Below are 21980 nucleotides of genomic sequence, written 5' to 3' on the forward strand. Positions count from 1 at the left end.
CTCCTCTGAGATACTAGAGGTTTGGACAAAATGAGTTAATTAATTCCCTCCCCTGTGTAGAACCCATGGGACTGTGGAGGCCAAGGAAGTCCATGAGCCTGTTCTGTTCATGGTATTTAACACTTTTGTCCACTGGGAGTCCAGGACTCCAGGAGGCCAGTTACTGTGCTGGGTGGATAAGGGTCCCTGGCCAGGGCTGAGGCCTCCTTTGCCTCTGGAGGCCATCAGGGAACTTGTGCTTTGAGAGTCACTGCCCACGGGAGGTTTCTGATGTGGGTGCTCCAGGGGTTAACATCATTGGATAAAATACAGGGTGCCTAGTTAAATTTGAATTTTAAATAAACAATAAATAATTTTTTCAGCATAAGGATGTTCTATTTGGACTCCATTTGGGACATACTTGTACCAAAAATTGTTCACTGTTTATCTGAAATTCAGATTTAACTGGGCATCCAGTATTGTATATGTAAATCTGGTGAGACAGGAATGGGGAGAGGTGGTCATTCACCATCACTCCAAATGCATTCTAGCTACTCGCCCCGCTCAGCTTCACGCAGTAGATCCTGATGGTACCTTAGCATCATGTGCTAAGAAGGAATGGCTCATGTTGTAAAGTCTCTCTGTTAAAATGAGGCTTGGGAGTGTTTTCATTTTCTGTGGCTGCTGTAACAAATTACCACAAACTTAGTGGCTTAAAACAACACACATTTATTATTTTATGGTTTCAGAGATTACATTCTGAAAGTCAAGGTGCCAGCAGGGCTGTGCTCCTTACTGGGCGGTCTAGAGGAAAGTTCATTTTCTTGCCTTTTCTAGCTTCTAGAGACTGTCTACATTCCTCAGCTGGTGGCCTCCCTTCATCTTCACGGCTAGTAGTGGCCGGTCCAGTCTTCCCTGCATCAAATTATCCTGACATTGTTTATTCTGCTATTCTCTTCCACATTTAAAGGACTCTTGTGATTACATTGGGTTCACCCAGATAATCCCAAATCATCTCCTTATTTTAAAGTCAGATGAATAGCAACCTTAATTTCATCTGCAATCTTTAATTCCCCTCGCCATGCCACATAGCATATTCACAGGGTCTGTGAGTTAGGACATGCAATCACTGGGGGGCCAGTATTCTTCTACACAGGGAGGTTTCCAGTGTTGCTTTTCCTTTCTGCAGTTTGCTCATGGAGTCCCAGACCTGATGCTGAAGGACATCGCCTGCAGCGAGGCCCTCCTGGAGCGTTTCCTGATCTTTCCCCAGCGCCGTGCAGCCCAGACAGTGCGTGGCAGCTTGTGCTCCCTCTCTCAGGGAACCCTACAGTGGATGGAAGACACCCTGTACGCCAACATGGACTTCTTCAAGCTCTTCCACGTGGTAAGGGAGGTGTTCAGCTGCTCGCCCCTTGGGAGGTAATTTCTGGAGGCAGTATGGCCTGGGGACAGGCCACTGGGGACTCATGAATGAACAGTCAGGGAAGGCATAAACTTGGTGTTCAAGACGGGCTCCAGAGGTCCCCAAACCAGCTGACAGTATTTCCAGAACATGGCCCAGACGTCCAGCAGTCACGAGGTTCACCATTAGACTTGCGTTGTGGCAGGCCTAGGCCCGCCCCAGACGTGGGGCCAGCCCTCTTCAGCACCACTGGCAGCATGCAAGGGAGGAGGCCTGGGGGACCCCTGGATTGGCTTCCTGGCTAGGTCATCATGGACATGATGGTTAACCTTTCTTGGCCCTATCACTCATCTGTAAGACAAAAATGATACTTTGAAGAATAGTAGAAAAGATACATTAAAAATATATGCAAAACATTTAATAAATGTCAGTGAATGAGAGCTTTACACTCCCTTCTCTGGGTCTGCTTTTGACCTCAGAGCTTACTGTTTATGGGTAGAAAAGAACAGAGAAAATGTCATAGAAAATTTGCAAAAATTTGGCATGCCTTATCTAGCACAACGCTATGCTCAGAATGACATCCTACGTAGTCTTGGGATTCGATTGTATCTCTTCTTTTGCCCGAAGGGGCCTCCCTGGTGGCTCTCAGATGGTAAAGAATCTGCCCGCAATGAGGGAGACCCAGGTTCAATACCTGGGTCAGGAAATCCCCTGGAGAAGGAAATGGCAACTCACTCCAATATTCTTGCAGAGAATTCCAAGGACAGAGGAGCCTGGTGCGCTACAGTCCATGGGGTCTCAAAGAGTCGGACACGACTGAGTGACTAATATACACACACACACACACACACACACACACACACACACGATGAGAGGGATAGGAGGCTTCAAGCATTTGTTCTCGCACTTCAGAGTGCCTGAAAATCATCAGGGAAGCTGGTAAAAGACGCAAGCTCTAAATTCCTACCCCCAGAGGTTGATTCAGGAAACCTGGGCTGGGCCGCAATCTGCTGTTAACATAGGTGATTCTGATAGAGGTCTTTGTAGGCCACGCTTCAAGAAACACTCAGAATTAGAGTTTTCTAGCATTGAATTGTGTTTTCTCTTTCACCTACATTTTAATATCTGGAACTATATTTCAGGGAGTGCCAGTCAACTGAGAACTTGCCGGAGGAATTTGTGTTTTTGTCTTAAAAAAAACAAAAACAAAAACTGCTCCTTAGTATATTTTTAAAAGAGTTATTAATTGATTTATTTTTGGCTGTTCTGGGTCTTTGTTGCTATTCATGGACTTTCTCTAGTTGCGGCGAGCGGGGGCCACTCTCTAGTTGTGGTCTATGGGCTTCTCACTGCAGTAACTTCTCTTGTTTCAGAACACAGGCTCTGGGGCACGTGGGCTTCAGTAGTTGTGGCATACAGACTTAGTTGTCCCATGGCACGTGGGATCTTCCCAGACCAGGGATCAAACCTGTGTCCCCTGCATTGGCAGGCGGATCCTTAACCACTGCACCACAAGCGAAGCACTGTGGATTTTTGCTTTGCTTTGCTTTTTTTTTTTTAAATTTGCTCTCTCAAGTAGAAAATTTGCCCTAAGCTTGTCTTTAAAAGCAAGGTGAAGGCCTTTAAAAACAAAGTTAAACAAGACCCCACAGTTAATGGCAAGGTTCACACTTCATTCCTTTCAGTGTGACTTTTCCTTGAAATGTCACTCCATAATTTTCCCAGTTCACTGGGGATCCAGAGTGGGTAAAGGGGTCATATCTATGGATGCCACCGATACTGAGAGTCAAGGGCCCCAGAAAAGATCTCTGCCAGGAGAATAAAAAGTCATGCATTTCTAACTTCTCTGTCCAAAGTGCCTCGAGGAACCCAATTTTAGACAGTTCTCAGTTTGTTTTCAGATTCAGACAGGAGAGTGAGTAGGTGATGAAGGTCCTTATTCTGGACAGCTGAACCCCAGCACCATGGGAGACCAGCTCCTGCATTTGTAGGTTTGTATTTGAAGAGCTGTGGGAGGTTCCCTGAGTACCTGGGATATGCAATCCTGTGGGCGCTAGAAAAGGCGTAGGGGCGTGTGTCTCTTTTTGAAGCACCTTTATAGCAAATGTACCTTTGGGGCATGAGGACAGACAGCCTGGATACAGCAGGACAAAGGGCGACCTCGGCACAATGGTTCATTAGGGTCTGGACCCATAACTTAGGCTACTGACTTCAGATGTTTATTTATCATATAAGAAAGACCAGCATGCTTTTTCTTCTGTCTTTATATGCTGCTCTGGCAAGTGTCAGCATTCAGAAACCAGAGAATTTTGGTTGGTCACCCTCACCTCCCTGAGATGGACCCTGGGTGCTTGCCCACCACCCAGGTACACGTGTCCATGCACTCAAACCTGAATTGGACCAGGCACTGAGGCCAAGGGCCCAGCCACGGTCTTCACACCCTTACTGAATTCCCAGCTACCCTGAGACAGACAAACAGGCCATGTCACAGCACTGAGGCTTAGGACATTTGGCCTCTAGAACAGTGGTTTCCAGCGTGGTTGCATACTGAGTTACCTGCGGAGCTTTTAAAAGTTACGAATACCACCTCTCCCCACAGCTGATTGATTTTGATTCAATTGCTTTTAGCATTTAAAAAAAATTATTTACGTATTTTATTTTTGGTGTGCTGGGTCTTCATTGCTGTGTGGGCTTTTCTCTGGTTGTGGAGAGAGGAACTTCTTTAGTTGCAGTGCAGAGGCTTCTCATTGTGATGGCTTCTTTTGCTTCGGAGCACTGGCTTTAGGGAGCTCGGGCTTCAGTGGTGGCGGCATGTGGGTTCAGTAGAAGAGGCGCCCAGGCTCTAGAGCACAGGCTCAATAGATGTGCACACAGGTTTAGTTGTTATGCAGCATGTGGGATCTTTCTGGATCAGGGACTGAACACGTGTCTTCTGCATTTGGCCAGCAGATTCTTTACCACTGAGCCCCTAGGGAAGCTCTCTTTTAGCATTTTTAAAAGCTTCCCAGACATTCTCATTCCAGCCAGGGTTGAGAGTTGTGGACCTACAACATAGGAGTTTGATTTACAGACTTAATTTCTGTAGACCAAGCATGTGAATGAGTGCTAGTCGCTCAGTCGTGTCTGACTCTGCAACCCATAGACTGTAGCCCACCAGGCTACTCTGTTCATGGGATCTTCCGGGCAAGCATACTGGAGTGGGTAGCCATTTCCTTCTCCAGGGGATCTCTCTGACCCAGGGATGGAACCGGGGTCTCCTGAATTGCAGGCGGATTCTTTACTAACTGAGCTATGAGGGAAGCCCAAGCGTAATAATAATAGTACCCAAATGCCCCGAAGGCCTCAGAGCACTTTCACTTTTCACGCCTAAGACCAGGGTGTTGTGCAGAAGTGTCTTCCCTGCTGTTGACCCAGAGACTGCCAAGAGGAGAAAGCCCTGGCAGGAGATGGGCTAACCCTGCAGATAGGGTTGCCCTACCTTCCATCTTCTTGCTCCTGCTTGTCTGTGGGGGAAGACCTGCCCAAGACAGGACACATGGGCCAAGCAAAGAGGACAAACAGCCTAGGTGGTGACCTTGAAACGTGCTTTTCCAGCTGACAAATGGACTAAGTAACTAAATATCTACAAAGAAGGAAACCTACGTGGCTCAGAGGGTAAAGAATCTGTCTGTATTGCAGGCAGATGCAGGTTCGACCCCTGGGTCAGGAAGATCTCCTGGAGAAGGGAATGGCAACCCAGTCCAATATGCTTGCCTGGAGAATCCCAAGGACAGAGGAGCCTGACAGGCTACAGTCCATAGGGTTGCAGAGTTAGACATGACTGAGCAATTAACACCAACATGAAGAAGGAAACCTATAAGGAATTATTTGCAGTAAGATGGGACTTTTGCTCCTATACCCACCCTATCAATGTTTTTAGAAAAACAGTGATGAAACAGGCACAGAAAAGCTCAGGGCAGACCCTCCAACCCTCTCAGAGGGGCATGGGCCAGGCACGGCTGCTCTGAGGCCGGGGCAGAGGCCTCCCTGGGACAGGGCTGTTGTTGCAGCTGGTTGGCAAGCAGCCAAGCTTAGGTCCTGTGCGGGGAATGCGTCTTCCGTTCTCCTGGGCTGTTTTTCAGGCACATGTGTATCAGTGTATAAATAAGCTTTCAGTAAGTGCCAAATTGGTGCTCACTAACAAAGAGAGAGGGGCCAACTCACTAAACCACTGCATGACACCTACCCCTGTTGTGTCAGGACCTGGGCGTGTGGGTGGAAGTTTAACCTCCAAACCGGCCATACAGCCAAGAAAACTAGGAGAAGGGGGCTGGGGACTCAGCACCAACTGGGGCCAGCTGTGTTTTTCCTCAGCCCCTTGGAGATCAGAAGTGAGTGTTGTCATCCTCAAATAATCCAAGTGCAGTACCCACGCCTTCCTCCACCCCACCCATCCCCAGATGTACGCTCGCGTACACACACACACACACACACACACACACACACACACACTCCTCTCTCTCTCTCTCTCTGCCCAGTAACCTAGGCAGACTGGGAAAAAAACAGCAGCCAGCTGACTGGATTTACTCCAAGAAGAATTAGCCCCTCTTGCTTTCACCTGGGTTGAGATGGTTTGAAAGAGCTTGCCTTCACCTGTGGCCTTTTCAGACCTAACGCCCCCAGCTTGAAACCCAGCAGCTCAGACCTGGGCCGAGGTACTGAGACTGCCGAGGCTACCTGAAACGTCTTGCACCTCATAAAAAACGGTGTGTCAGTTTCGGGTGAGGGGTTGGGCTGTTTCCCATCTGATCTGGCCCAAGGCGTGTGTGTCCCTCCCCCTCCTCCTCCTCCCCCTTCAATCCTTCCTGTTTTCTCCCTGACTCCTGGTGCACAGCTTTGAAATCTTGCTGAGAAGCAAATCTGTCCCTTCAGCTCCACATGTTTATTTGTGGAAGTTCGGCAGGGGAACTGAGGCGGGTGCCAAGACCTGCCACGCTGCTGGGAAATCTGCGTTTCCCTCCCTTCCCCCTCTCAATGGACACTGATAGAGGAAATTGGCCTCCCCGGCATTTTGGCCCATGGTTTTCCCCTTTGCAGTCGCTTCCAGTGTGACATGATTCAGCTTTCTTTCCTTTCCCTCAACTACTACTCTGAAACGTTTTTTTGTTTTCTGACTTCATTTTCCCTGTGTCTTTGTGACTAAGGGGTGGCTGAACATTGATTGAGTTCCACAGGAGAAAGGCCAATCTTGGGGGTGCTTGCTACATGCTCTTTTCAATGTCCTGCTTTGTTCTTGGCTCTGCTCCCTAAATTCCTGAATCACTGGGAATAAGTGTGGGTGGACTGCCCCTGCTCAGTGTGAGCTGGCCGTGGTTTCTGCTCTCTTGGATCATTCGTTGCAGTTTGTTAAATTTCAACTATGCGTTTCAGTTTTCGGGTGACGTTGCCGCCTCAAAATTCTCTGGAAAAGCCCCATGTCTCCAGGATTTTGTGATGGTTTCTCCCATTAGTGACTTCACTTCATGATCTCTCTCCTCCCATCTTTGAATCCTTGGGCTGTCAACATTCTCCCATTTTTGCAGGGTGTCTCGGGGGAAGGAAGAGAAAGCAGTGGTGCTCGGTGTCAGCAATGTGGAGGGGAGTGCAGCAGGCTGAGTGAAAAGAAAATCAAGTTAGAAAATAGATTTTTTAGTTTTTTGAAAATTATTTAGCCACAGCAAATACAGCTGATTTATAGCATTAGTATTTGTTCTTTCTACAGCTACAAAATTATGTGTCTATTATAATTCAACATTTTGGCAAGCTGATTTTGATAAAAAAAGAAATGAAATGGAAGAGAGAGGGACATTAATGTATGTTAAATGTATATTAGGATTGTGGGCTTGACTGGCATTGGCCTGCAATGGTTTCTTTTAGGCTCCAGGCACCTACTGGTGCCTGGAGCCTAAAATAGGCCAGGGCTTATTTTCTTACCAGATGAGTTGTAGTTTTATGAATTTAAAAAGGAGAAAAAGACTGAGAGGTCAAAACTAAAGTCACTTAGGACACAAACAGTCCCCTGCAAAGATTGCTCTTAGGATAAAGTGTCCTGGGGTTCTGGCCTTTATTCAGTAGCTGTAGATAGAGCAGCAACGTGTTAGGCAGCCAGTCTTCTCCAAGGTAAACTGGTTTAAAGAAGGATTTCTGCCTCTGAGTTTTCTTATCTCTCCAGAACAGTAGTTCTTAATCTTTTTATAGATTAGGACTGCCTTTGAGAACGTGACAACAGCTCTAAGCCTTTTCCCTACAGAAATGTGAGTTCACACAGACACACAGCAGGTGGGGGCGCTTGAAGCCTCTGAAGTCAGACCCCAAGTTAAGAGCTTTTGCATTAAAATTTCTTTCCTACTTACCATTCATGTATATCCTTTCCAAAAGATTTAAAATACAGCCACAGATTCTTCCTTAATTCTCCTTATCAAGTAATCAGCGTCTCGCCTGAGCACAGGACCCCAGAGACAGAGAAAGGACCAGAAGGCCGACAGCCTGCTGGGGTGCACAAGGTCTCCTGATGGTCAGGGGCCTGGTCCTGGCTCTGCACTGGCCCCTTCCTTGCTGTCATTTGCAAGGAACTCAGCCTCCCCATGTGTAAAATTGAGACAGCAAAACCTATTCCCTGGATCTCATAGGATTCAGTGGTGAAATTTACATTAGAGGTAGAAAAGCACTTTGAAACAAAAAGCATTTTTGCTCTTACAAAAATAAGAATGTGGCTGCTTTGTGGGGGGCCGCCTCATTGCTCCACTCCCAGAAGTGTCCTCCTCAAACACTTAGGTGGGACATTCTTCCTCCCCAGACCCCCAGACCCTCAGACTAGGAAGAGGACTATTTCAAGGGGTAGTCTCTTGGCTGCCCCTAGATTCCAAACTCAGTTTTGCATTCATCAGCCACAAATACTGAAAACAAAACTGAAGTCACCGCGGAAAGAAAAAGGCCCAGTTTCTGTTGAGCCAGAGAGAGTCCCATTACTTGTCTGTTCAAGAGCCCACCCTCTCATTCAGACTCTCTGCCCCTCCTTCCTCCCCAGTTCTGGGAGACAGCTTGTCTCTGTGACCTCTCCCGGTAGAGACAGTTTGGCATTTCCCCACTGCTCTGAGTGATTTAGTCTGAATTCTCTATTCATGACGCATTTCCTGGTACTCAGGGTGTCCCCTCCTGGTTGCCCCCTCACCGCTGAAGCTGGTTTCCTCTCTTTTCATCTGATGCTTCACAACTGTCAGGTTGCAACAAACATGCTTCAAATCTACATTCCTCCAGTTGCCTAGCAACAACTTCCCTCCCGGATAAATCTGGATTTCCTGTAGCGGCCCACAATTAAACACAGTGGGCCCCTCACTGTCTGCCTACCGCTTCGTCTGCTTTTCACCTCTGTCTGGGTGCTTTAAAGACAGAAGCTCACCCTTTACTCCAGAGCCCTCCACCAGTTCCCAGAGGCCACGTTATCCTTGTAAAGACACTTTTAACCCAAGGCTACCTATTCACCCTTGTGTTATATCCTCAACTTAGAAATCAATACTGGTTTCCAGATGGCCTTCTTTGAATCAGAGAAAGTAAAACAAAAATTTCAACTCATAAAACATGCCTTTTTTTGTGCTGACAGCATGGCATCTGTTTGATTAACCTGTCGGATCCAAAGTGTCAGCAAGAATTGCTCAAATGAGACTTTTTTAGTAGCTGCTGCTGCTGCTGCTAAGTCACTTCAGTTCTGTCCGACTCTGTGTGACCCCACAGACAGCAGCCCACGAGGCTCCCCCTTCCCTGGGATTCTCCAGGCAAGAACACTGGAGCGGGTTGCCAATTCCTTCTCCAATGCATGAAAGTGAAAGTGAAGTCACTCAGTCGTGTCCAACTCTTCGCGACCCCATGGATGGCAGCCTACCAGGCTCCTCCGTCCATGCGATTTTCCAGGCAAGAGTAGTGGAGTGGGTTACCATTGCTTTCTCTGTTAGCAGGGAATACAGTTTATTCTGCCTCAAGAAAAAATATTACACAGTCCCAAAGGACAGGCATGTACCTCGTCCCTTGAGAACCCAGAGACTTCATGTAACCAGAATTTTCTTGGCTACGGGGTAGGACCTTGTATCCATTTTTCAAGTTCTGGACCAAGGCCCAGGAACCCCTCAGACCTCCCATAGCTGATGGAAGATGATAGAGACCTACTTTTCTATGGCCCTATCTGTATATCCAATCTTCCTTATGAGATCTAATCAGGTCTTAAACGGGTTGAGTTCAACTTGAGTGCTGAGGACAGTCATGACATAGAAGGGTTACTTGTTGTTTGGGAAATTGAGAGAATTTATTTGGCATAGGAAACAGTGGTGTGCGTGTGTGTGTGTGAGAGAGAGAGATGATGATACTTGCCATTTTGGTCTGTGACCTTTTTTTCCAGAAATGTTTTCATATTTCCATTCAAATAAATTTACAGTCCCTTCCGGTTCTTTTGGCAGGAACAATCCATGCAAATTTGAATAGATACTGGGGGAGGGAGCCTGGGAAAGTTATTTTATAATTTATGGCAACATCAATCAGACAGTTGGTGACCAGACACATATGAAGTGTTCCCTGGGGAGACGGGCTGGGGGAGCACTATTCTGAGATGTCGGTGGTATCTAAAACAGAGGTTCGAGTGCAAGATCCTCATTATTTATCATCTCCACTGGAAAGAGCTAGGAAAGGCATTGCAGCTGTGGTACCAGGGATACAACTGGAACTCAGTAAATATTTATATTAACATAATATTATTAAATTATTTTTAATGGGATATAGTTGCTTTATAATATTGTCAGTTTCTGCTGTGCAACAACATGAATCAGCTATATTCACACATATATCCCCTCTCTCTTGAGCCTCCCTCCCACCCTATACCCATGTAGGTCATCACAGAGCAGCGAGCTGAATTCCCTGTGCTATATGGCAGGTTCCCACTAGCTATCTATTTTACACATGGCAGAGTATATATGTCAGTCCCAATCTCTCAATTCATCCACACCATACCACCCACCATGTCCACACATCTAGTCTCTATATTTGTGTCTCTATTCCTGCCCAGAAAAGAGGGTACCATTTTCTTAGATTCCACATATATATGCACTAATATAAAATATTTGTTTTTCTCTTTCTGATTTACTTCACTCTATATAACAGACAAGACTGAAAAGGAAAATGTTAACCAAACACAAAAACGTACCTCCAGCAGTTGTTCCTCCTGTCCCCCTTCCCCAAATTTCTGGTCTTATTCTTACTGGCTGGCCCTCTAGTCTCTCTTGCCATCTCTCCTTACATTCCTCCTCTTCCTGAAATTCCTGGCCCTCCTGTTCTGTCCATAAACACTGCCCTCACTCTCATGATCATCACCTTGTCTTCTTTCAAAGCATAACCAAGTGTTAGCTTCCCCCATTCCTAGGCAGAGCCGACCACACCCTTTCTGTAAATCACCATTGTATCCTGTAAAAATATCTCTCATTGAACCTAAAATCACAATAGACTGTCTCTTATCCACTAGATTGTGTTTATTTTCTCATTAAATGATACAGTACACATTTATTGCACATTTACTATGTACCATACTCTGAAGATATATTAAAAAAAATGTATTCCTATGTTTAATGAATTTACAGTATAGTAGAAAGACAGAGGGCCTTCCCAGGTGGCTCAGCGATAAAGAATCCACCTGCCAATGTAGGAGACACAGGTTCAACCTCTGGGTCAGGAAGATCCCCTGGATCTCCAACCCGCTCCAGTATTCTTGCCTGAGAAATCCCATGGACAGGGGAGCCTGATGGGCTACAGTCCACAGGGTCACAAAAGAGTCAGACATGACTTAGCAACTAAAACAACAACAACAGAAAGAGAGATGACTTAAAAAAAAAAATAGCAAACCAGTGTAAAAGTGATAAATGGACAGAGGATTTAGGAGCAACTAGACGGGGTACATTAACTTACGGGGAAGCAGGACAAGAAGAGCATGACGGTGAAGGGGAATAAACCTTTCTGGAGAAGATGAGGTGGTTTTACATGACCTGACTGGCCAGTAGGGTGAGGATGGGGTGAGATGGAGTGGGTAGGCTGTTTTATTAGCCCCTAAAATGATAACTTAGCAACTAAGGGCAACAGGGTTTGCAGAGGCCTACAAAAATGTTTGAGATCTAAAAATAAAAAATTAATCATACTCTGGTTTCTCTTCAGATCACATAAATCTTTCACCTTTTACTAAAAATAAAAATAATGGCTTCAAAATACAAAGAAAAAGCTTTAGAATTAAAGTTAATAAACATTAAATTGAATCCTTAAGAAAGGTAATGTTATTCAACTTTATGGTTCAGTTTAATATTCATGAAATTCTAAATTTAAAAACTGGTTTATAGACCAGAGTCTTTCCCTTTACAAACATTACTAAGTATTTGCAGTGATTGCTTAGACATTGTACCAGATCATTCATTAAATGAGTTCAGTTCAGTTCAGTCACTCAGTCGTGTCCTACTCTTTGCAACCCCATGAATTGCAGCATGCCAGGCCTCCCTGTCCATCGCCAATCCCGGAGTCCACCCAAACTCATGTCCATCGAGGCTGTGATGCCATCCAGCCATCTCATCCTCTGTTGTCCCCTTCTCCTCCTACCCTCAATCTTTCCCAGCATCAGAGTCTTTTCCAATGAGTCAGCTCTTCACATCAGTTGGCCAAAGTATTGGAGTTTCACCTTCAACATCAGTCCTTCCAATGAACACCCAGGACTGATCTCCTTTACGATGGACTGGTTGGATCTCCTTGCAGTCAAAGGGACTGTCAAGAGTCTTCTCCAACACCTCAGTTGAAAAGCATCAATTCTTTGGTGCTCAGCTTTCTTCACAGTCCAACTCTCACATCCATACATGACCACTGGAAAAACCATAGCCTTAACTAGATGGACCTTGTAGGCAAAGTAATGTCTCTGCTTTTGAATATGCTATCTAGGTTGGTCATAACTTTCCTTCCAAGGAGTAAGCGTCTTTTAATTTCATGGCTGCAGTCACCATCTGCAGTGATTTTGGAGCCCCAAAAAATAAAGTCTGACACTGTTTCCACTGTTTCCCCATCTATTTCCCATGAAGTGATGGGACCAGATGCCATAATCTTAGTTTTCTGAATGTTGAGCTTTCAGCCAACTTTTTCACTCTCCTCTTTCACTTTCATCAAGAGACTTTTTAGTTCCTCTTCACTTTCTGCCATAGGGTGGTATCATCTGCATATCTGAGGTTATTGATATTTCTCCCGGCAATCTTGATTCCAGCTTGTGCTTCTTCCAGCCCAGCGTTTTTCATCATGTACTCTGCATAGAAGTTAAAGAAGCGGGGTGACAATATACAGCCTTGACATACTTCTTTTCCTATTTGGAACCAGTCCATTGTTCCATGTCCAGTTCTAACTGTTGCTTTCTGACCTGCATACAGGTTTCTCAAAGGCAGGTCAGGTGGTCTGATATTCCCATCTCTTTCAGAATTTTCCACAGTTTATTGTGATCCACACAGTCAAAGGCTTTGGCATAGTCCATAAAGCAGAAGTAGATGTTTTTCTGGAACTGTCTTGCTTTTTCCATGATCCAGTGGATGTTGGCAATTTGATCTCTGATTCCTCTGCCTTTTCTAAAACCAGCTTGAACCTCTGGAAGTTCATGGTTCACATATTGCTGAAACCTGGCTTGGAGAATTTTGAGCATTACTTTACTAGCGTGTGAGATGAGTGCAATTGTGCGGTAGTTTGAGCATTCTTTGGCATTCCCTTTCTTTAGGATTAGAATGAAAACTGACCTTTTTCAGTCCTGTGGCCACTGCTGAATTTTCCAAATTTGCTGACATATTGAGTGCAGCACTTTCACAGCATCATCTTTCAGGATTTGAAATAGCTCAACTGGAATTCCATCACCTCCGCTAGCTTTGTTCATAGTGATGCTTTCTAAGGCCCACTTGACTTCACATTCCAGGATGTCTGGCTCTAGGTCAGTGATCACACCATCGTGATTATCTGGGTCGTGAAGATCTTTTTTGTACAGTTCTTCTGTGTATTCTTGCCACCTCTTCTTAATATCTTCTGCTTCTGTTAGGTTCATACCATTTCTGTCCTTTATCGAGCCCATCTTTGCATGAAATGTTCCCTTGGTATCTCTAATTTTCTTGAGGAGAGCTCTAGTCTTTCCCATTCTGTTGTTTTCCTTTATTTCTTTGCATTGATTGCTGAGGAAGGCTTTCTTATCTCTCCTTGCTATTCTTTGGAACTCTGCATTCAGATGCTTATATCTTTCCTTTTCTCCTTTGCTTTTCACTTTTCTTCTTTTCACAGCTATTTGTAAGGCCTCCTCAGACAGCCATTTTGCTTTTTTCATTTCTTTTCCATGAGGATGGTCCCTGTCTTGATCCCTGTCTCCTGTACAATGTCATGAACCTCCATCCATAGTTCATCAGGCACTCTGTCTATCAGATCTAGTCCCTTAAATCTATTTCTCGCTTCCACTGTATAATCATAAGGGATTTGATTTAGGTCATACCTGAATGGTCTAGTGGTTATCCCCACTTTCTTCAATTTAAGTCTGAATTTGGCAATAAGGAGTTCATGATCTGAGCCACAGTCAGCTCCCAGTCTTGTTTTTGCTGACTGTATAGAGCAGTTAGTCAAAGTCAAATTTCAAAAGTAAAATTAAGAGCCTTAAAAATGTGTATCTATCTACCTGTATCAATATAGCTATAGGCAGAGACACAGATGCTTTAAACATGTGAATTTGAGGCAGGATCAAGTTTTAAGATCAGAGTGTGCCTAGAGTCTATGGAGATGAAGGAGAGAGGATGGAAAGAAGCTGTCCACTGAGGCAAAGCACAGGCATAGATAGTATCTAGTCCACAGTTAAGTGAGGAAAACACACAACAAACTCACAAAGAAGAGAAAGTACTTAAAAGTGATAGGAGCTGTGACTGACTGATTGCTGTCCAGTCTCTGGGTGCATGAACGTGACAGTTGCTTATCTTCTGTGCCTCTGGGCTTCTCGTCTCTCTTAGGTGCCTCCCATCATCTAGGACCCTGCTTGTTTTTCTCTGCACAGCTTCTTTAGTCTCCATCCCTTGATTCCAACTTCTTTCTAAGGCTGTCTTTCCTATTTCTCTTTGCTCCCCTCTCTGCATTTTGATGGCTCATCCTGGCCCACACTCAGATCCAGCACCAGCTTCTAGATCTTCAGGCTTGGATTTTGACAATGGGATGGGGAAGAATCACCCGTGACCCCCAGGCTTCCAGCTCTGGTGACCGGCAGGAGGCAGTGCCACCAACTGAGGAAGGGCATCCCAGAACGGAAGCTGGTTTGGGAGAACATAATGAGATCAGTTTAGGACAAATTGGATTTGAGCAAATTATCCAACAAACAATTGAAAGTTGGAGATGCAGATTTAGAAGTCATCAACAAAAATGTAGTGGATTAAATGATTAAGGGAATGAAAAAACCCAGACAGAGTGTGTGGAGTGAGAAGAGCGAGGGTATGGAGGTCCTCAGGAACCTCAGCACATAATGCAGAAGGTGGAAGCAGAAGCACTTGTTGGACAGGCAGAGAGAGAACAGAGGAAACCAGGCAAGAAGAGTGTCATGGAGGAAAAGAGCATGACCAAATTGTCAAGAGCAGAGAGGTCTGAAAAGACCAGAACCAAAAGCATCCCTTAGACTCTAAAACGGGATTCTAGTGAAAGCATCTTGGTAGGATGATGAAGGTAGGAGACTGGGAAGTGCTGGTGAGGAAATGAATCACTGAATGTGAATTGTTCTTCTAAGAAATGTGGGAATAAAGGGTGGAACAGGGAAGACCTTCTCCCAAGTAAGAGAGAATTCTTCCTGCCTTACTAGCTTTGAAATGGGACATTGATTCTTTTTCTGCTTTTGAACTCAAACTGAAACACCAATTCTTTGTGGGTCTCTGGCCCGCTTGGGCTTCCCTGGTGGCTCAGATGGTAAAGAATCTACCTGCAGTGGAGAAGACCCAGGTTCAATCCCTGTGTTGGGAAGATCCCCTGGAGAAGGGAATGGCTAACCACTCCAGTAGTCTTGCCTAGAGAATTCCATGGACAGAGGAGTCTGACGAACTACAGTCCATGGGGTGGCAAAGAGTTGGACATGACTCAGCGACTAATACGCACTTAGCCTACCAACTCACCCTGAAGATCTTGGGATTGGCCAGCCTCCATAATTTCATGAGCCAATTCCTTATAATAAATCTCTTCCTATCTATCTATCTTCCTATCTACCTATGCACTGCCCTTAGTAAGCATACCATTTCATGAAGTAGCAGGCACCTGCTTGTTGCTATGAGCATTCATTCATCATATTTGATATGTGCCTGAATGTCTACTATGTGCCCAACACACAGACATAGTTCCTGTCTACGTGGAGCTTAGAGTATAATAAGAGAGACAGATAACATGTGAACAGTAGAATAATTACCTATGGTGAAGAGTGCAAGGAAGGAAATAAACAGGGCACCTTAAAAAACTCAACAGAGCAAGGGTATGTGAAGAAGCATATAAAAAGAAGCATCATCTAAATCTACCATGAGAACACTGTCTTTCATATAGATAGTGGTCTTAGGAATCAGCCTTGAAGAATGAGGAAAACTTTACCAAGCAGAGGAAGGAGGCAGACAATGTGCACAGGCCAGGAAGCATGAGAAAGGGACCGGCACTTTAGGGGGTGTAGAATGAAGTCTAGACTCTGAAGGAAAAGTAAGAGACAAGGCTTGAGAGGGAGCCACGCACCAGCTCACGAGAAGTCATGTGTCCAGCACGGGTACTGACCTCTCCTGGAGACAGTAGGGAGCCACGGAGGATCTTTGTGCAGGAGAAGTAACATGATTGTATTGTCATGTCAGGTAACTCAGGCTATAGTGCATCTGAAGGAAGGAGATTAGGGTCAAGAGGCCAGCAAGAAGGCTGTTGTGATAAGATGTTCTGAGAAAGAAGCAGAGAGAACTTAAGCAAAACAGTTTAGTGAGGAAAGAACAAAGAGAGGCAAGAGTATTCATGCAATATTAATTTATTTATGCATGCAAAAACCTTTTTATTTTTAGAATTTTATTATAGAAATAACTATAAAAGAGAAAATAACATCATAAACTCCCATGTACCCATCACCCAGCTTCAACTATTATCAGCATTTGGCTGTTCTTGTCTTATCTGTTCCTTTCGTCCCTGAAGTCTTTTAAAGCAAATCACACACATTTCACCCTCACATATTTCCCTATGTATCTCTAACATAAAAACTTGTTTTAACAAAACCACAGTTCTATGATTACTCCCAACAAAATTAATTCCTCAATAATACCTAATACCCTGTTATGTTAACTTTCCCTTTGCTTGTTACAGGTGGTTTGTTCAGATCAAAGTCAAAATAAGGTTCACAGTAGCATTGTACTTGGTTATGTCTTATATCCCCTTTCATCTGTAATAGTTCTTATTGGAGGTAGTTTGGAAGGCAAGTCAGCAGGACTGAGTGATATCTTACCATTGGCACATATTTTTACCTGCTGGGTTCCTCCCTTCCTACCTACTCTTCTCAGCCCCACCATCTTATGGGAAAACAGGAATTAAAGTACTTTGCCCAACACTGAAGCTATTTTCAAGGAGTTTGCAAAGTAGTCATGGCAAGACCAAAGTCTGGGACCAGTGTAAAGGTTAAGGAGAAAAGACTTTTCTCAAGGTTACAGTTTCAATGGTGGCTTTACTGCTCCTTAGTCTAGAAAATTCTCCTGCTGCTGCTTTGTAGCTCTCACGCATAAGGAGGTCTTTCATATTGCAGTTATAAAGTAAGTGTGAAATGCTAATGCTCCATAAGTGTACATACACTTATTCTTCAGTTCAGAGTCAAAGAGAAATATGAGGGCTCCTGCACCTACAGCCAGGAGAGAGGGGAGCAGGGCCACAGCTAGAAATAGCCAGGCTACTCAAAGCCTAACTCCACCTGCTTCTCTGCTTTGCTGCAGCTGCGTCAGTACCCCCAGCATTTAGGAGAGTGGTACTGGCAAATGAGAAGGCAAGGCTTGTGGCTTGTGGTCCACAAATATATGAATGAGAATTATATGTTGAACTTGTTAAAATGCAGATCCCCTCCAGGCCTACTCAAGGGGCACACTTGAGTCTGAATCACCATCTCAAAAGTTAGAATTCAGTCCTAAAAAAAACAGAGAACTGGTGATTCAATCATTTTGAAACTCTGAAGAATGAAGTGATTCATTCAGGACTAGAACTTGATTTCTGGCAAACAAGGTGTTCACATCAGGCTCCGGGACTCAGAGCCAGAAAACTCGTGAACTTCCACCTTCCCCGCAGCGGTGGAAAACACGCAAACAGCGCTGTATTGCTGCACAGGCCTGGGATCACTAGAACACTAGCGTGAGACAGAGACTCTGAGAGGGAACTACTCTCTCTATTCAAGGCTGCCAGCAGCAGCTTTGAAAAGAAAGGTGCTGGAGTTGGCACGTCCATAAGAGATTGGTGCTGAACAGAGGAAGAAACACAACCTGTCTGGAAAGGACATAAAGGGACAACAATGACAAGGAAGCCTGCGAGTGTCCGCAAAGCCCAGGTGAACCGATGGGCACCCTCTGCACGCAGCCTCCTTTTCGCACCAGCAGCTGCTCTCTTTTCCTTCCTCCAGGAGTCTTGTTTGGTGTTACTAAACCAGCAATCAGAATCACTTTGGTGTATTTAATGTCACCATGAAACTATTTGTGATTGACTAGTTCAGCGGGGTTGAGAATAAGAACCTTTGATTTTCTCAATTAGACAAAAACTTGTTTTTGAAAGCAATCTTGCAGAAGAGGTCCTGTAATCAGAAAGAAGGTAGGAAATGTTTTACCAGCATACCAGAGATCAGATAGCACCAAACGTGCATATGTAGAACTATACACACACACACACACACACACATATATATATGTCTTTAAAATATTTTTTTCCTATCAATTACAGTTTCCCAGACTCCTAGACAGCCGTTCTCAAGGTATGAATCTGAGATCCTGGGGAAGAATATTATCTGATATGTCACCAAGAATTCAAGAAGTAAGTGGCTTGATGATAGTAATATAATTCCATTATATCTTTTCACTGTTTTATCACACTTAATATATGAAATAATTTAATTGTACCTCAGACCCATCCAAGGAGAAATACACTTGATTTTTCCATCTAGCAATTTCAAAACACCTGTTCATATATCCTTAATTTTCCATGCTCCTGAGTTGGAGGCAGACAAAAAGGAACCATTTGTCTAATTTCACACCTAGAAGGAAACAACACTTTAACTGGTATAGTGGATTATCAGGGGACTGACAACTGAATTCAAGTCTTTTCATTCTTTCTGACATGATCCTATATTCTCTTATGCCCTTAAAATCCACATAAATCTATACCATTAATAGTAATAGCATATACTTATAGACTCTAAGTGTCTTACATACTTTACTCATTTCATCACAAAGAGAGTGGCTTTTTGATGTTGTTTTATAAACGATGTGCACATTTTAATCAAATACACAAGCCTTTGCCCATATATAAACGATTTTCCACTCAACAGATGAGAGGTGCTGTGGTCACGATGATGAAGAGACAGATATATGGTCACTGCCTTGTGAAATGTGTAGTCCAGCAGGGAGGAGAGCTGTGAAATAAACAATTAGCTTCACATGTAATGAATATTATGAAAGAGAGGCAAAGGGGAAACATAATTTCCCCCAAACTTTTTTCCCTCCAGTATTCTCAGCTGATTTGGGCTTTGCCAACCTTGAAAACTGCATGGTTAGAATCTGTCCTCATAAAACTAAGCTCAGCCTGGGCAGAGTGCTGTGCAGGGCAAGTTAGAAAAGGGCCCATTGTACTGATGACCACCTGCTGTAGTGGGAGTCTCTATTTAACGTTCTTCTCTTCATAAGCATTTAAAAAATGTATATCAGTGTAATAGGGTTGAAGTTGATAGAGAATTTTTTTTTAAATCTCCAAAGCAAATCAACACTCTTAACTCCATGTGGGAGTTCCAGAAAGTTTCTTGGCTGACTAGATAACAAGTCTAGCATTCGTGAACTGCACTGAAGCAGATGGCCCTGTTTATATTAACTGATACTAGACCATTTGACCCTGGAACAGGCTCTTCATCTCTGAGCGCTTTGATTAAATGAGCAACATAATAATGGTAATAACCTCTTACAAGACTGTCATAAGGCTTACTGCTATTAAAGCAATTTGAGATTCCATCTTTATTATTGAAGCCTAGACTGTGATTATAGGCGTGACTCACTATGTGGATTCTCCACGGCACTCAACAGTCTCAGAGGGCAAGTGTTGGCTTGTGGACAGAGAGGCGATGACAGGTAAACATCACTTATTGCAGTAGGAGAACTATTTTCAGTCTCACCTGATTGAATGGGTTTTTAAGACCTCCATATGCCTTTGAAAACAGGTAACCAAGTGTGTTTGGGGAATAAAAGCAGCATGGTTTTTATTTTGTATTTTCCTTTAAAGTCAAATGGTAGTATGGAAACTGATATCTTGGCAACTCGGGCAGCCCTTAACCTAGTTCTCAGCATTATAGATTCACCTTCAAAAAATGAGGCCAGTGAGTGCCACCAGTACCCATATGGAGAGAGGACCACCAGCCTCTTCTTAGTTTGGTGCAGAATTTAAAGAGTTTTTCCAGGAATGGAGAGTTTATTTGTTCTATATTTGCTTCGATCTTAAAATATATACACACACACATAGACTGAAAGAAACCACAAACCACACATTTCAGGTAAATGGAACAGTCCACATTTGGTAAAGCTAAGCTAATAAGAAGATAATTTTCCAAATATAAGAAACTAATTTCTAAACTATTTGGCCAAAGACCAAATTTGCCCTGACTTTGCCTTTCTAAGACAGAGCTACTCCTCCATTTCATTTCCCAGTTTTTTCCAGTAGCTCCATCTTGGTGGGAATAACAGAACCAAAGAACTGACTTACAAAGAAATATTCTCTACATTTCGCTAAGGATACATTCCCAGGGAATTCACACTAAACAAACTGGGAAAGAGAAGTAATATTAAAATGCTTTTGGAAGTTAACTCTTTTATCTTCTTTAAGGCTCATCCTAGTTTCCTCCTAGGGCCTGAGTGGATGGCAGTAGCTTTTATTTCACACCTGGATTAAAGATCGCCAAGAATACTTATGTTTTCTTTTAAATGTGGAAATCAAACTCATATGCTGAGATCTCCCCAAACTTTGGAGCTTTGGCTTCACAGTGGGTTGTAACTCTGACTGCCTTAGAATGACCTGAAGCCTTTGCCTTGCCATAGTTCATCCACCGGCCAAGTGTTCAAGACTTGCTGTGGGTGACCAGGCCACTTGTGCAGACTGGTGGCCCGGAGACCTTCACACAGCTGATGGGCATCCTGTCTGACCTCTTGTGTGGCTACCCCGAGGGAGGAGGATCTCGGGTGTTCTCCTTCAACTGGTACGAAGACAATAACTATAAGGCCTTTCTAGGGATCGACTCCACAAGGAAAGATCCTATCTATTCTTATGACGAAAGAACAAGTAAGTTTTCTAAGTCCTGCATATAAATTGGCTTCTAATGTTGGGTTAAGCTGATAGGGTAACACTTGCAGGTGAAATTAATCCTGGGGTTGACTTACCCTGGGTTTTGTTGATCAGCTTTGGGCAAAGAGGCTTCTCCTTGCACAGAGTCCATTTCCCCAAGTAGGAAGAGGGGCAGTGCTCAGAAAGAAATCTGGAAGTGAGTCAAGGAAAGAACTGAGACCCGCTTGGAAAGGGAACAGAGGGGACATTTCCTACTGATCTGATTGAACTAGGGTTAAGTTCTAGAGGAAGAGAAAGATAAATGAGGAGGCAGCCCAGAGTTGTAAGCAGAGCTGGGGTCAGAAGGGCTCTGGCAAATAAACATGGCTGGGGGATGTTTTTACAAACACAATGCGGTGAAAATCCGTGTGAGTACTATTGAATCGTGTTCCAAATGGCAAGTTGCTTGCAAGTTATCTTTCCCACTTTTCCCTATTTTTTTTGGCTCCTGTGGGGTAAAGGAGGGTGGGGTATAGATGAAATGCAACCTAACCCACTAGTTAAAAATTAAAGAGGCAATGAGGCACGCACCCAAAGCAGTTGGGCCCCAAGATAGCCACACACAACAAAGAAGTTAAGCGGCTAATTGAAGCGAAATTATTGAAACTAAAGCTGAGATTTCCAGTGAAGGCCTCGTTTGGCCTCTCGGTCCCTTTCATCTGAGAATGTCCTCTGTTCCTTTTAATAATCGCAAGCAGGCTTCTCAACCTTCTTCTAAAGCAGGGGGGAAAAAAAAGAAAGTGAGGGCAAGCCCCGTCCTTTGTTTCTCTGATGAGGCCTTTATTGAGATGCACTGCGGCATTTTGTTACTTACTAATGATGAGCTTGTTATTGGTGGAGTGCAGCCTATTAATTTAGGTTATTTGTCAAATCCTCCAGCATATAGTTGAATGAAACATGTGATTTGAACACACTAATGACTATGTTTAGCTGAATAACAGGGAGTTTCTATAAAATCCGTCCCTTCTCT

At 44.1% G+C, this 21980-nt stretch overlaps 1 protein-coding gene and 2 long non-coding RNA genes across 3 annotated transcripts in view; 1 reads left to right on the forward strand and 2 right to left on the reverse strand.

The window, feature by feature from the left end:
• Positions 1-684: 684 nt before the first annotated feature.
• LOC129655108 (uncharacterized) lies at positions 685-2321 on the reverse strand. The gene is made up of 2 exons (XR_008715772.1): positions 2120-2321; positions 685-1735 (listed from the first exon to the last, which is right to left on the reverse strand). It is a non-coding gene; the product is annotated as an uncharacterized LOC129655108 (long non-coding RNA).
• Positions 779-21980, forward strand: part of ABCA4 (ATP binding cassette subfamily A member 4) — a 119313-nt gene continuing 98111 nt past the window's right edge. Inside the window, exons 1-3 of the mRNA XM_055585074.1 lie at positions 779-1366; positions 18374-18463; positions 20728-20968. Of these exons, the coding sequence (XP_055441049.1) occupies positions 1100-1366; positions 18374-18463; positions 20728-20968 (598 nt within the window). The 5' untranslated portion in view covers positions 779-1099. The remainder of the gene's footprint in view (positions 1367-18373; positions 18464-20727; positions 20969-21980) is intronic.
• Positions 17793-21952, reverse strand: LOC129655109 (uncharacterized). The gene is made up of 2 exons (XR_008715773.1): positions 21067-21952; positions 17793-18227 (listed from the first exon to the last, which is right to left on the reverse strand). It is a non-coding gene; the product is annotated as an uncharacterized LOC129655109 (long non-coding RNA).

This window comes from Bubalus kerabau, chromosome 6 (genome assembly GCF_029407905.1).
Source record: "Bubalus kerabau isolate K-KA32 ecotype Philippines breed swamp buffalo chromosome 6, PCC_UOA_SB_1v2, whole genome shotgun sequence".
Classification (NCBI taxonomy): domain Eukaryota; kingdom Metazoa; phylum Chordata; class Mammalia; order Artiodactyla; family Bovidae; genus Bubalus; species Bubalus kerabau.